The 15190-nt window shown below is 37.3% G+C and overlaps 1 protein-coding gene across 5 annotated transcripts in view; it reads left to right on the plus strand.

The window, feature by feature from the left end:
* The window catches only part of SPINK5 (serine peptidase inhibitor Kazal type 5), a 74473-nt gene that overhangs the window by 33605 nt on the left and 25678 nt on the right, over window positions 1-15190 (plus strand). For 4 of the 5 annotated variants that reach the window (XM_077137352.1, XM_077137353.1, XM_077137354.1 and 1 more), the window contains exons 12-16: window positions 130-211; window positions 8481-8608; window positions 9492-9570; window positions 9902-10029; window positions 11786-11834. In XM_077137352.1, coding sequence (XP_076993467.1) covers window positions 130-211; window positions 8481-8608; window positions 9492-9570; window positions 9902-10029; window positions 11786-11834 — 466 coding nt within the window. The remainder of the gene's footprint in view (window positions 1-129; window positions 212-8480; window positions 8609-9491; window positions 9571-9901; window positions 10030-11785; window positions 11835-15190) is intronic. The other variant, XM_077137356.1, reaches the window with a different exon arrangement.

Consider the following 15190-nt stretch of genomic DNA (forward strand, 5'->3'; position numbering starts at 1 on the left):
CACTGATATGAAGTGAAAAAAAGGAGCAAAGTTGTCCTTCCCTGTGGAAGGCAAGCAGAATGGAAATGTGGAGAAGTCACTGCATGTGTTCAGTCCTAATGGATCCTCCTCGTTTTCTTTCTCATTCAGCCAAGCAGAAGCTGAAGAAAAGAAAAAGACTGAAACAGAAGCAAGAAATAAAAGAGACTCTGATAAAGCTCACTCATATGAAGTAAATAGAATCCATACAATTGGTCCTACCTGGCACTATACTTTGAGCACACATCAGAGAGTATAATGGCTGGAATATCACCCCACAAAAGTCTCCACAAAATAGTCATACTTAGTCTGGGGATGCCTTTGAGATGAATGCCACGGGAGATTGCTATATTGATCAACTATGGCTGCTTCTGAGATTCATCTTATATACTCACACATAACTTATTTGGAATCTGAAAAACAGACTTTTTGTTCCAGTTCTATCATTTACAGACTATGTCCTCTTTTTTTTTTTTTTTTTTTTTTAATTTTTTTTTTTTATTAATTAAAAAAAGAATTAACAAAACAATTAGAAATCATTCCAATCTACATGTACAATCAGTAATTCTTAATAACATCACATAGTTGCATATTCATCATTTCTTAGTACATTTGCATCGATTTAGAAAAAGAAATAAAAAGACAACAGAATAAGAATTAAAACAATAATAGAAAGAAAAAAAAACAAAAAAAAACAAAAACAAAAAACCTATACCTCACATGCAGCTTCATTCAGTGTTTTAACATAATTGCATTACAATTGGGTAGTATTGTGCTGTCCATTTCTGAGTTTTTATATCCAGTCCCGTTGTACAGTCTGTATCCCTTCATCTCCAATTATCCCTTCTCTTTTTTTTTTTTTAATTAACGGAAAAAAAGAAATTAACCCAACATTTAGAGATCATACCATTCTACACATGCAATCATTAATTCTTAACATCATCACATAGATGCATGATCATCATTTCTTAGTACATTTGCATTGGTTTAGAAGAACTAGCAACATAACCGAAAAAGATATAGAATGTTAATATAGAGAAAAAAATAAAAGTAATAATAGTAAAATCAAAACAAAACAAAACAAAACAAAACAAAAACCTATAGCTCAGATGCAGCTTCATTCAGTGTTTTAACATGATTACTTTACAATTAGGTATTATTGTGCTGTCCATTTTTGAGTTTTTGTATCTAGTCCTGTTGTACAGTCTGTATCCCTTCAGCTTCAATTACTCATTGTCTTACCCTGTTTCTAACTCCTGCTGAACTCTGTTACCAATGACATATTTCAAGTTTATTCTCGAATGTCCGTTCACATCAGTGGGACCATACAGTATTTGTCCTTTAGTTTTTGGCTGGATTCACTCAGCATAATATTCTCTAGGTCCATCCATGTTATTACATGATTCATAAGTTTATCTTGTCTTAAAGCTGCATAATATTCCATCGTATGTATATACCACAGTTTGTTTAGCCACTCTTCTGTTGATGGAGATTTTGGCTGTTTCCATCTCTTTGCAATTGTAAATAATGCTGCTATAAACATTGGTGTGCAAATGTCCGTTTGTGTCTTTGCCCTTAAGTCCTTTGAGTAGATACCTAGCAATGGTATTGCTGGGTCGTATGGCAGTTCTATATTCAGCTTTTTGAGGAACCGCCAAACTGCCTTCCACAGTGGTTGCACCCTTTGACATTCCCACCAACAGTGGATAAGTGTGCCTCTTTCTCCGCATCCTCTCCAGCACTTGTCATTTTCTGTTTTGTTGATAATGGCCATTCTGGTGGGTGTGAGATGATATCTCATTGTGGTTTTGATTTGCATTTCTCTAATGGCCAGGGACATTGAGCATCTCTTCATGTGCCTCTTGGCCATCCGTATTTCCTCTTCTGAGAGGTGTCTGTTCAAGTCTTTTTCCCATTTTGTAATTGGGTTGGCTGTCTTTTTGTTGTTGAGATGAACAATCTCTTTATAAATTCTGGATACTAGACCTTTATCTGATATATCATTTCCAAATATTGTCTCCCATTGTGAAGGCTGTCTTTCTACTTTCTTGATGAAGTTCTTTGATGCACAAAAGTGTTTAATTTTGAGGAGTTCCCATTTATTTATTTCCTTCTTCAGTGCTCTTGCTTTAGGTTTAAGGTCCATAAAACCGCCTCCAGTTGTAAGATCCATAAGATATCTCCCAACATTTTCCTCTAACTGTTTTATGGTCTTAGACCTAATGTTTAGATCTTTGATCCATTTTGAGTTAACTTTTGTATAGGGTGTGAGACATGGGTCTTCTTTCATTCTTTTGCATATGGATATCCAGTTCTCTAGGCACCATTTATTGAAGAGACTGCTCTGTCCCAGGTGAGTTGGCTTGACTGCCTTATCAAAGATCAAATGTCCATAGATGAGAGGGTCTATATCTGAGCACTCTATTCGATTCCATTGGTCGATATATCTATCTTTATGCCAATACCATGCTGTTTTGACCACTGTGGCTTCATAATATGCCTTAAAGTCAGGCAGCGCGAGACCTCCAGCTTCGTTTTTTTTTCCTCAAGATGTTTTTAGCAATTCGGGGCACCCTGCCCTTCCAGATAAATTTGCTTATTGGTTTTTCTATTTCTGAAAAATAAGTTGTTGGGATTTTGATTGGTATTGCATTGAATCTGTAAATCAATTTAGGTAGGATTGACATCTTAACTATATTTAGTCTTCCAATCCATGAACACGGTATGCCCTTCCATCTATTTAGGTCTTCTGTGATTTCTTTTAGCAGTTTTTTGTAGTTTTCTTTATATAGGTTTTTTGTCTCTTTAGTTAAATTTATTCCTAGGTATTTTATTCTTTTAGTTGCAATTGTAAATGGGATTCATTTCTTGATTTCCCCCTCAGCTTGTTCATTACTAGTGTATAGAAATGCTACAGATTTTTGAATGTTGATCTTGTAACCTGCTACTTTGCTGTACTCATTTATTAGCTCTAGTAGTTTTGTTGTGGATTTTTCCGGGTTTTCGACGTATAGTATCATATCGTCTGCAAACAGTGATAGTTTTACTTCTTCCTTTCCAATTTTGATGCCTTGTATTTCTTTTTCTTGTCTAATTGCTCTGGCTAGAACCTCCAACACAATGTTGAATAATAGTGGTGATAGTGGACATCCTTGTCTTGTTCCTGATCTTAGGGGGAAAGTTTTCAATTTTTCCCCATTGAGGATGATATTAGCTGTGGGTTTTTCATATATTCCCTCTATCATTTTAAGGAAGTTCCCTTGTATTCCTATCTTTTGAAGTGTTTTCAACAGGAAAGGATGTTGAATCTTGTCGAATGCCATCTCTGCATCAATTGAGATGATCATGTGATTTTTCTGCTTTGCTTTGTTGATATGGTGTATTACATTAATTGATTTTCTTATGTTGAACCATCCTTGCATACCTGGGATGAATCCTACTTGGTCATGATGTATAATTCTTTTAATGTGTTGTTGGATACGATTTGCTAGAATTTTATTGAGGATTTTTGCATCTGTATTCATTAGAGAGATTGGTCTGTAGTTTTCTTTTTTTGTAATATCTTTGCCTGGTTTTGGTATGAGGGTGATGTTGGCTTCATAGAATGAATTAGGTAGCTTTCCCTCCACTTCGATTTTTTTGAAGAGTTTGAGCAGAGTTGGTACTAATTCTTTCTGGAATGTTTGGTAGAATTCACATGTGAAGCCATCTGGTCCTGGATTTTTCTTTTTGGGAAGCTTTTGAATGACTGGTTCAATTTCTTTATTTGTGATTGGTTTGTTGAGGTCATCTGTTTCTTCTTGAGTCAAAGTTGGTTGTTCATGCCTTTCTAGGAACTTGTCCATTTCATCTACATTGTTGTATTTATTAGCATAAAGTTGTTCATAGTATCCTGTTATTACCTCCTTTATTTCTGTGAGGTCAGTGATTATGTGTCCTCTTCCATTTCTGATCTTATTTATTTGTGTCCTCTCTCTTCTTCTTTTTGTCAATCTTGCTAAGGGCCCATCAATCTTATTGATTTTCTCATAGAACCAACTTCTGGTCTTACTGACTTTCTCTATTGTTTTCATGTTCTCAATTTCATTTATTTCTGCTCTAATCTTTGTTATTTCTTTCCTTTTACTTGCTTTGGGGTTGGTTTGCTGTTCTTTCTCCAGTTCTTCTAAATGGACAGTTAACTCCCGAATTTTTGCCCTTTCTTCTTTTTTGATATAGGCATTTAGGGCAATAAATTTCCCTCTTAGCACTGCCTTTGCTGTGTCCCATAGGCTTTGATATGTTGTGTTTTCATTTTCATTCGCCTCGAGATATTTACTAATTTCTCTTGTAATTTCTTCCTTGACCCACTGGTTGTTTAAGAGTGTGTTGTTGAGCCTCCACGTATTTGTGAATTTTCTGGCACTCTGCCTATTATTGATTTTCAACATCATTCCTTTATGGTCTGCGAAAGTGTTGTGTAAGATTTCAATCTTTTTAAATTTGTTAAGACTTGCTTTGTGACCCAGCATATGGTCTATCTTTGAGAATGATCCATGAGCACTTGAGAAAAAGGTGTATCCTGCTGTTGTGGGATGTAATGTCCTATAAATGTCTATTAAGTCTAGTTCATTTATAGTAATATTCAGATTCTCTATTTCTTTGTTGATCCTCTGTCTAGATGTTCTGTCCCTTGATGAGAGTGGTGAGTTGAAGTCTCCAACTATTATGGTATATGAGTCTATTTCCCTTTTCAGTGTTTGCAGTATATTCCTCACGTATTTTGGGGCATTCTGATTCGGTGCGTAAATATTTATGATTGTTATGTCTTCTTGTTTAATTGTTCCTTTTATTAGTATATAGTGTCCTTCTTTGTCTCTTTTAACTGTTTTACATTTGAAGTCTAATTTGTTGGATATTAGTATAGCCACTCCTGCTCTTTTCTGGTTGTTATTTGCATGAAATATCTTTTCCCAACCTTTCACTTTCAACCTATATTTATCTTTGGGTCTAAGATGTGTTTCCTGTAGACAGCATATAGAAGGATCCTGTTTTTTAATCCATTCTGCCAATCTATGTCTTTTGATTGGGGAATTCAGTCCATTGACATTTAGTGTTATTACTGTTTGGATAATATTTTCCTCTACCATTTTGCCTTTTGTATTATATATATCATATCTGATTTTCCTTCTTTCTACACTCTTTTCCATATCTCTCTCTTCTGTCTTTTTGTATCTGACTCTAGTGCTCCCTTTAGTATTTCTTGCAGAGCTGGTCTCTTGGTCACAAATTCTTTCAGTGACTTTTTGTCTGAGAATGTTTTAATTTCTCCCTCATTTTTGAAGGATAATTTTGCTGGATATAGGAGTCTTGGTTGGCAGTTTTTCTCTTTTAGTATTTTAAATATATCATCCCACTGTCTTCTAGCTTCCATGGTTTCTGCTGAGAAATCTACACAAAGTCTTATTGGGTTTCCCTTGTATGTAATGGATTGTTTTTCTCTTGCTGCTTTCAAGATCTTCTCTTTCTCTTTGACCTCTGACATTCTAACTAGTAAGTGTCTTGGAGAACGCCTATTTGGGTCTAATCTCTTTGGGGACGCTGCACTTCTTGGATCTGTAATTTTAGGTCTTTCATAAGAGTTGGGAAATTTTCAGTGATAATTTCTTCCATTAGTTTTTCTCCTCCTTTTCCCTTCTCTTCTCCTTCTGGGACACCCACAACACGTATATTTGTGCGGTTCATATTGTCCTTGAGTTCCCTGATACCCTGTTCAAATTTTTCCATTCTTTTCCCTATAGTTTCTGTTTCTTTTTGGAATTCAGATGTTCCATCCTCCAAATCACTAATTCTATCTTCTGTCTCTTTAAATCTATCATTGTAGCTATCCATTATTTTTTCTATGTTTGCTACTTTATCCTTCACTTCCATAAGTTCTGCGATTTGTTTTTTCAGTTTTTCTATTTCTTCTTTATGTTCAGCCCATGTCCTCTTCATGTCCTCCCTCAATTTATCGATTTCATTTTTGAAGAGGTTTTCCATTTCTGTTCGTATATTCAGCATTAGTTGTCTCAGCTCTTGTGTCTCATTTGAGCTATTGGTTTGTTCCTTTGACTGAGCCATATTCTCAATCTTTTGAGCGTGGACAGTTATCTTCTGCTGCTGGCGTCTGGGCATTTATTCAGATTTCTCTTGGTGTTGGACCCAGCGAGGTTGTAATATTTTTCTGTGAAATCTCTGGGTTCTGTTTTTCTTATCCTGCCCAGTAGGTGGCGTTCGTGGCACACGTTTGTCTGCGGGTCCCACCAGTAAAAGGTGCTGTGGGACCTTAAACTTTGGAAAACTCTCACCGTCCTGGGGGTTCGCTGGCCCGGGGTCCGAACGCAGGGAGGGTTGCTGGTCGCAGCAGCCAGGGAAAGAGCCCGTCCGAATTTCCTAGTCGGCCCTGGGCAACAAGCGTGGCGGGAGGGCGCCAGCGGCAGCGGCCCGCCTGAGAGAGTGCACGTTCCCCGGGAGTCACGGGTTTGGAAGGGTCCTCCCCCACCCGTCACCGTTCTCCGCGGCCTGGGGGTTTCCGATCCAATTCTCTCAGTTGGTCCGGGGGCTGCGCGTGGTGTGGGCGCTAGCCGCCTTGGTTTCAGGGGACCGCCTCTCCAATTCTCCCAGCCGGCCCGGGAAGGGGGAAGGGAGTAACTCCGGCCGCTTGCCACCCCGCCCGGTAAGGCCCGCGCGCCTCGGCTATCTCACCCGAGCTGCTTCTCTCAGCCAGCCAGCCGTTCCAGGATGGGGTACGCTGTCTCTTTTATCTCTGTTGTGGCTTTGGGCGCTTTCTGTATCGTTTCTACTCCCCCAGTAGGTGTCCTGGAGAAGAAACCGCCACGCCCTCCGCGGAGTCTGTCCCGTCGCCCGCACGCACCACCACGCGGGGCGACGAGAGGGTGGGGAGGAAACGCCAGGGCCACTCGCGCCGCGGAACCCCACGGCGAAGGCCAGACTATGTCCTCTTGAGCAAGACATTCAATTCTTAGTTTCTAATAAATTGGGCTAATAATCCTTGCCTTTCCTATTACCAGAGGGTTATTGAGAGGAACTAAGTGGTAAATAATATGAATGCACTTTGTTAATCATAAAATGTGGTGGGCATTAAAAGTTTTATTACTGTCGAGAAGGGGAAACACCCCCCTCCCCCAATTAAGTTAAACATGGACTTGGGTTAGGATCCAAAAGGCTGCATAGGTAGTATGGTACATTGGAGGGCTCTGAAAGATTCAGAGGAGCTAAGGAAATAATTTATGGAGAATCAAATCTATATTTATGATAAACCTTTATGAAGCACGAACACTGCCTCAGCATCCTGAGAGGCCTAGAATTGGGCCAAATCCAAACAGGGGTCTTCAATTTTCTGAAATAGAATTTACTCTACAGAGCGGGCAAGGGCCAGGCAGGATGTGAGGGCACTGATGTGTAAAGTGCCTCAGATTCTGGAATGACTTCCCCCCGTGCCCAGGCCACCTCAGACACATCTGTGATACTTTCACTTTAGAAAAGAATAGCATAAATACTCTCGGCATAAACAAGGAAGGAGCTATTAATTTTTGCTAACCATTTTCCAGAGAAACTGTATGTGTCTATTTTAATACGTTTTAGTATTTCTGAAAATTCACATCTGAATTGGAATAAAAATACTTTGATCTTACAAGAAAGGCATGACCTCTGATATATTACAATATTCATTTCCATAGACTTAAATCAATAATAATCACCTCTGATATAGGTAATGAAAGTCTCCTAATTTTTCCACTGGATCCTATCTATCCCTTATCCAATTATCCTCCCTAAACTCAGCTAAAATAATGCTTTCAAATATAAATCAGAACACAATACAGCTCCACTTAAAATAGCTCATCTTCAAGTATAGAATCAATTTTAATCTCCTTATCTCTCCTTATTTGGCTCTTTACCTGCATTAAGAAATTCATGTTCTGCTATGTTCTTTATAGTTTTCTACTTATGTTTCTCAGATTATTTTATTTTCACAATCTGGTAAGCTTAGTTCTCAAGCATTTACTTTTATTTATTTATTTATTTTGGCTGGGAAAATCCTAGTCACTCCTCACATTCTCACCCAAATTATTTTTGCTTCCTGAAATACTTCCTGGTCTCCACAATCAGATGTCATGGTCCTAACTTCTAAGATTTTCTTGTACCTATATGTTTATATTTATTTTATTCTGTCTGGATTATGATAGATTTTGCTTGTCTTCCTTTTCCGTTATATTGTGACATCCTATTATGTCTTATTTTTTTCCATCTCTTAGCATATCATAAATTCTATTTCTTGAATTACCTGTGAAAGAAACAAAACTAAAATTCTAGGTTTAAAGAGACACAATATTCGTTTATGCCAATATAGATATTTCACTCTTCTTCTTTACTGACTAGGAATAAAATACATGTCTAAGTCTCTTTCTCTGTCTTGGCAGGAGCTGTGCAGTGAATACCGCAAGCTTGTGAGGAATGGAAAATTGCCCTGCACTAGAGAGAACGACCCCATCCGGGGCCCAGATGGGAAAATGCATGGCAACACCTGCTCCATGTGTGAGACCTTCTTGTGAGTGGGGCTGCACTGGGAAAATGAAGGGTGGCTTTGTCCTTTCTATTCTGTTTCCATGTTGAGTTATGAGAGGGCCACTTCAAGAAGATAACTGAAGAATTAAAACATATTTAGAAGAGCCACCTGATTTAGGAAATTTTAAAACCCATGTCCTTTGAGGATTGTTAAGGCTTGGATCACTTAGGCAAGGTTACAGTCTCTAATTTTCCAAATAGTTTTTGTTCTCAAATGTGAAAACAGGATTAGTTCTAGATTATCTCCATATGTGAAAGTGGGGCCAGTGGGTAACATCTGTGGAAGACAGATTCCAGCTCAATGCCAGGAAGACTTTTCTAACAGTTTGAGGATTTTCAAAATGGAATGACCTAACATGGTTGCTCAGGATGATGTAGGTAGAGATTTCACTGGCAGAATTAAAGCAAAGGCTAGATACTTAGTAAGCAGTTATACATGAGCAAATGTTGGAAGTTTATAAAACCACCTCTGGACTTGGGTTTAACACCTTAGTCAGCACTTTTTAGCTCTATATTCTTTTTTTTTTATTTTTATTTTTTATTTTTTTACACGGGCAGGCACCGGGAATCGAACCCGGGTCCTCTGGCATGGCAGGCAAGCATGCTGCTGAGCCACCGTGGCCCGCCCAGCTCTATATTCTTGAGCAAGTGAACCATTTTATATGAGAGTTAGTTTTCTTATCACTAGAGTATTATAAAAGTTTCTGCTAATGCAGTTGTGAGAATTTGGTGGTATAAGCACAGGTTTAGGCATGAAGTAAGAAAATAAATATTAACCATAAGTTATTAAGTGATATTTTAGATCACTTTAAATGTTGAGGTCCTATTGTTCTTACTCATCTCTTTTCTAATCCTTCTTTCTCTAGCCAATCAGAAGAAGAAAAGAAAAAAAAGGAAGGTGAATCAAGAAATAAAAGGCAATCTGTTAATACAACTTCATTTGAGGTAAGTGAACATTGTCTTACAAGTCAGGGGTATACATACTTGGGAACCCATGGATGGTGTCCAGGCAACTGTTTGGAACTGCATGAAACATCTGTGGTATGTATTTTGTGTGTTTACACACTCGCATGTGCATTTGCAACTCTTTTTAGGTTCGGGGTCCATGGCTTTTATCTGATAGTCAAAGACAGCCATGCTTCCAAAGTTCAGAACCTTTTCTTTAAACTCCCATTGCTGATCTCCTTCAGAAAAAAAGTCTTAAATTCTTCTGCTATGTTTCCAGTCTGATCCAAACTGTATTTATCATCTCCAACTTCCTTCTTCAATATCACAGGAGTTGTGCCGTGAGTACCGCAATTTGATGAGGAATGGACAGCTTCTTTGCACCAGAGAGAACGACCCCATCCAGGGCCCAGATGGGAAAATGCACGGCAACACCTGTTCCATGTGTGAAGCCTTCTTGTGAGTAGAGTCGTAGCAACAGGACTTCTGAGGCAGTGGGCAAAAGGGAACTGCTGTGGGAAGTTTTCAAACAATGGTGAATAATGCATTTTCCTCTTCAGTGTAGCATTCAGTTCTGTGTATTACATAAAAAGAGAGTTAAAAAAAACAACAAAAACAAGCAAGTAGAGAGCTTTAAGAGGATAGCTATAACCATGGTAAAGAAATTCAGAATAATTTCTTCTAGGACATTTCAGAAGAAACTCAGTATCTTGCACTCGGAGAAGAGAACACTCTGTGATAATCATACTTGTTTCTAGTTTTCTGAAAGATTATCATCAGAATAATATAGAATTGATGAGATTTACAGGTAAAATATCAGAATGGTGAATGGGAAATTTTATGAGTTTTTTTAAAACTTACTATCTTTCTTCTTGCTCATTCTGTCTGATGTCAGGAAATAGAACTAAAATAGATGAGAGCTATGGAGAGACAATTTGGGCTCAATATGAAAATGAACTTTTTATTATTTAGAGTAGGGAAATACTGCTTCAGGAAAGGTGGTTTTGTTGCTTAGGAGTTTAATGCCCACTTATAGGGGGCTCTAATTATGTCATTAGAATAAATGAGATGATATGTGCCCTCAAACAAGAATCTATGATTTTCCTGAACTCTTTTGATATTTGACCCAAGGAATACCCCAGTGTATTTTCTGTGTACCCAGAATCTCTGATAGGATTCAGTTGTTCAGTCTTCCTTGACAGAGAGCAATGTGACTCACCAGATTTATGAACTGATTGTTGTTTTTGCCTGTATTTATAGCTTATTTCAGTCTTTTTTTTCTTTACCTCTATATAAATCTTTCATCAAAGGAAATTATTCTGCCACCTAGTGGTCAGTACTGCTGCTTCCTCTAATAATTTCCCACTATGAAAAGAAAATGTTTTTAAAGTTTTTTACTCAACCTCGATTCATGATAAAATTGAGATCAATATCAATATAAAGAAATAAAAAAATTTTGAAGTGATTTCAATAAGTTTCTTTCCATTAATACGAAAATTCCTTATAAAAAAATTAAGTTTTGTCACCTTAAATTTTGTGGATGCGTTGACTTTGAGAATCATCCTCTCCCAACTAATTTCTCGCACTGCTTTACACCACATGTAAACAGTGTGATAAATATTTTTTTAAGTTTTAATTTGGTTAATGAGTACGTCTTATATTATTTGGAACATATTAAAATATTTTCGCAAAAATTTAATTATTTTCTTGCTGTACAACATAATTGAATTATTTATGTTATAGAGCCAATTATGCTATAGCTCTAGTCCACTAAACTTGATTTACAGCACTGTTGGTTATCCAAAATGACTATTCACTCTCACTTCATTTCAATCATAGCCTATTTTTGAAAGGCTCCCTTTCAAGTAAATTCAAATAAACAGTTATTGCAGATGCAAAAGGATTAGTGAATAAGAAAGTGTTGCAGTACAAAGGTAGGGAAGGTAAATACATTTACTTATTTAAGTTACATGAGTTTATATCTAAGGGGTTTACTCTTACACACCATTCTCCTTGAAATGAGGTGCACCATTTTAATTTAATTTCTCCCCAAATTGCAAACTACCGTGGGTGGCTCTCTGAAGTTGCTAGAGAATAGTCAAAGCAAGAAATGATAGTGAATGAGTCAATGATCTGTGAATGTGAAGGATCTACTTTATTAAGATCCATTTGTTCTTCATATTGATTATTATTACTGTTATTCTGTTCCTTATAGTCAACAAGAAGAAGGAGCAAGAGCAAAGGCTAAAAGGGAAACTGCAAAGGTAATTTTCTCAGGAATCCTGATGCTGTGTTCTGACTCGTTTTACTTTTCTTTCTACAAAAGAATCCTAGGGGTCCCCTTAGCGTAAGTGTATTCTTGCTCATTTTTCATGCTTGAAATGAATACAAACAAATTCATGTTGGTGCAATTTATAAAATAATTTTACGTATAATATTTGGTCTTCATTACCACCCAGCTATAGAGGAAGCACTAATTTTCTCAACTCTAATTAACATAATGAAGTCCTATGACATTCCAGTTTTTAAAAACATCTGCCTCCAGTTTTTGCATTTAGGAGGGTATCTGTGTCTCGAACTGCTATATTCTATAGTGTAACATCTGAGATTACCTTTACCAGAGTCATAATAGCGAAATCATATAGTATCCGTACTTTTGTGTCTGACTTATTTTTCTTAGCATTATATCCTCAAGGTTCATCCACATTGTCTTATGCTTTGGGATGTCATTTTGTCTTACTGCTGCATTATATCCCATCACATCTGTATATCATGTTTTGTTTATCACAAAAAGGGTACAAAATGAGGTTGGACGTAAATGCAAGGATTGGATAGAAGTGATGGTAAATAATTAGGAGGGTTATAAGTAACATTGCCATATGGAAGGTGAATATGACTGAAAGGGGATGTATAGTGCCATGTATCCCACTGATTAAGTCTACAATTATAAGTAAGTTCTTGCACAAACTATTTCAAAAGTTCGATAGTGAGCAAAGAGTCAATATTAGAGAGCTACAGGGGAAAACTAAAAATGCATGCTCTAGCCAGCAGTTAGCAGAAAGACATCAACAGTACCACAGCACTACCAGGTGCTACTAATTTGGGTGAAGGGACAAGTGATAAGGAGTGGTTTTGATTTGATATTTGTGAGGCCATTTGTTAGTTCTTTGTGTCTGTGGACCAGTGAAAATTATCTAAAATTGACAGTGCTGCTGATTGTACAACCAAGTGAGGATACTGTAAGATATGGTTTATTTAATATAAATACATATATTTATAATATAACTTACTAAGTTATATTTCTGATATTTGAATTCTCTTAGATTTCTGCACAAATTAGTAATAACAATTTGTGCAATTTACTAATTTCTGTTTAAGCTATCCAGACCTCTGTTATTTCAAATAGACAGCTCAGGATCCCTATCATTCATGTTGGTGCAATGTGTAAAATAATTTTAACTCGAGAGGCACGCAATGAACTGAATAAACCTTGGGGACAAAATAAGTCAGAAACAAAAGAACAAAAGGACAAATAAGCTAAGGTCTTTTTCAGAAAATACTTATAAGAAAATTGGAGCCTAGATTATAAGACCTTATAGTAGCCACACATAGTCTGTCGTTGTAAATGTATTTCTGGAGTCTTGAGACACTGAACTATATGCATATTAGCTGGTATTTTCCTGGAACTTTGTATAACTCTGTGACAACTAAGACACAGAAATGGTGTTTTACTGCCCTGGAAGTTGGCATAGCTATATATAATAACAGTTAAAGTGACTGAAAAAGAGATCAGGCCTCATTTGAAGCCAGTCTTGCCTGGGTCTAATGTAAATTCGAACACAGGGTATACGATGACAGCGTATGTACTCTAGGCCTTCACCTACTGTGTGAGACCAAAGACAGAGAGGTCTATTATGTCTAGAACCTAAATTTTCAGTAACATATAATCTAAATCAGCCTGTCTGGATAGCTCATTTAAATGCCCCAAACTCCTGGAGTCCAGTACAGGAACAAGGCCTCATAATTCTGTGTAGCTTTGTGTAATGCCAGGATATCTCTCAGACTATGGTGGGCTCATAATTTAAAAGTATTGGCAGAGTCTCTTGAGGATCCAAAGAGTGTGTGTGTGTGTGTGTGTGTGTGTGTGTGTGTGTGTGTATGGAACTATTAAACTTTCCCTTCTGGGAAACCCCGGGTGCTTTCTCAACTATTGGGGACTCCCAGGAAAATAGGCCAAGTCCTTGATTTTGAGGCTTGCCCTCATGAAACTAATTTCTGTAGTGGAGAAGCTAAGACTACCTATAACGAGTTCTGAGATGCTTCCAGGAAACCTCTTTGTTGCTCACATGTGGCCTCTCTCTAATCCCAACTCTGCAAGAAAAATAGTACACATATACCCATGTGGGACATGACATTCAGTTATGAAGATCTCCCTGACAACTTGGGTGTGATTTCTGGGGATGAGTCTGGCCCTGGGATCTGAGGGAGAGTGCCTTCTGGACCAAAAAGGGAAAAGGAAGTTGATAAAATAAGGCATCGTTAGCCAGAGAAGATCAAATAAAGTCAAGAGATTATCCTGAAGGCTGTCTAATGCAAGCTTCAGTAAGATAGTGCTGATTGCCATGGTTTGCTAAACCCCAACCAACATCACTCCTGTTGACTCTTAAGGACACCGAGGGCTCAAACCAAGACTCTTATAGAGGTTTTAGCACTAAGTTTCCTTTCCTGGGACCTGTAATTCCCAGAGGGTTCCTAGGTCAGATAAATCTTGAAACCTAGAACAATCAGCATCTCCAAAATTATCAATTGTTTACCTCTTCCTATCCTTTAGTGTTGCTACCACTTCTCAAATGAAAAAGTCACAACAGGCATTACCTATAGATTGGGAGAGGGATAGAGGAGAAGGAAGAGATACAGCAGAGAAAATAGGATTTAACAAATGAGTATGGCCGCTGCATCACTATATTAATATTCCTTCTAGCCTCCAGTGTTTTGGAATAGCTAGAAGGGAAAATCTGAGATGGTGGAATGGTAGCATATGACAGAATCTGGGATCTGTTCTGTAATTACTTGTGGAAGTGTGCTTGAGAATCATTGCTGTTTCGTTCTTTGTTTTGTATATATGTCATATTTTACAATTAAAAAATCTACCCTCCATAATTCTATTATAGTATAACCTTCTAAGTAGCAGAGCAAAATCTTTCTGTGTGTTCACTCTGAATTACTTTCATTAAATAACAACATACAAGATTTACCTTTACTTATTTTATTTCCTAATAATAGTGACAAAATACAAATTTAATCATTATTTGGGAAAAGTTGACACTGGTAAAAATTTTACTTTAATTGACTCTCATTCTCAATGACATTTCTCTTAACTGGTACTATCATTTTATTAGTAATTTAGAATTGAAAATTGGTCTCATTCATCATACCTGGTCAGTCGCCAAGTTGTCTTGGGTTTCCCAACTGGTTCTAACGCATTCCTCCTTCTCTTCAACCCTCCTGTTCCTTTCCTGATTCAAATCCTCATTCCCCACCCCTGGACATTATCAATATACTCCTAGAAAGCTGTCAGTTTCTTCATGGGTCTTACTTGTTTCCACATTCATCTTATTCT

The sequence above is a fragment of the Tamandua tetradactyla genome, chromosome 20 (genome assembly GCF_023851605.1).
Source record: "Tamandua tetradactyla isolate mTamTet1 chromosome 20, mTamTet1.pri, whole genome shotgun sequence".
In the NCBI taxonomy this organism is placed as follows: Eukaryota; Metazoa; Chordata; class Mammalia; order Pilosa; family Myrmecophagidae; genus Tamandua; species Tamandua tetradactyla.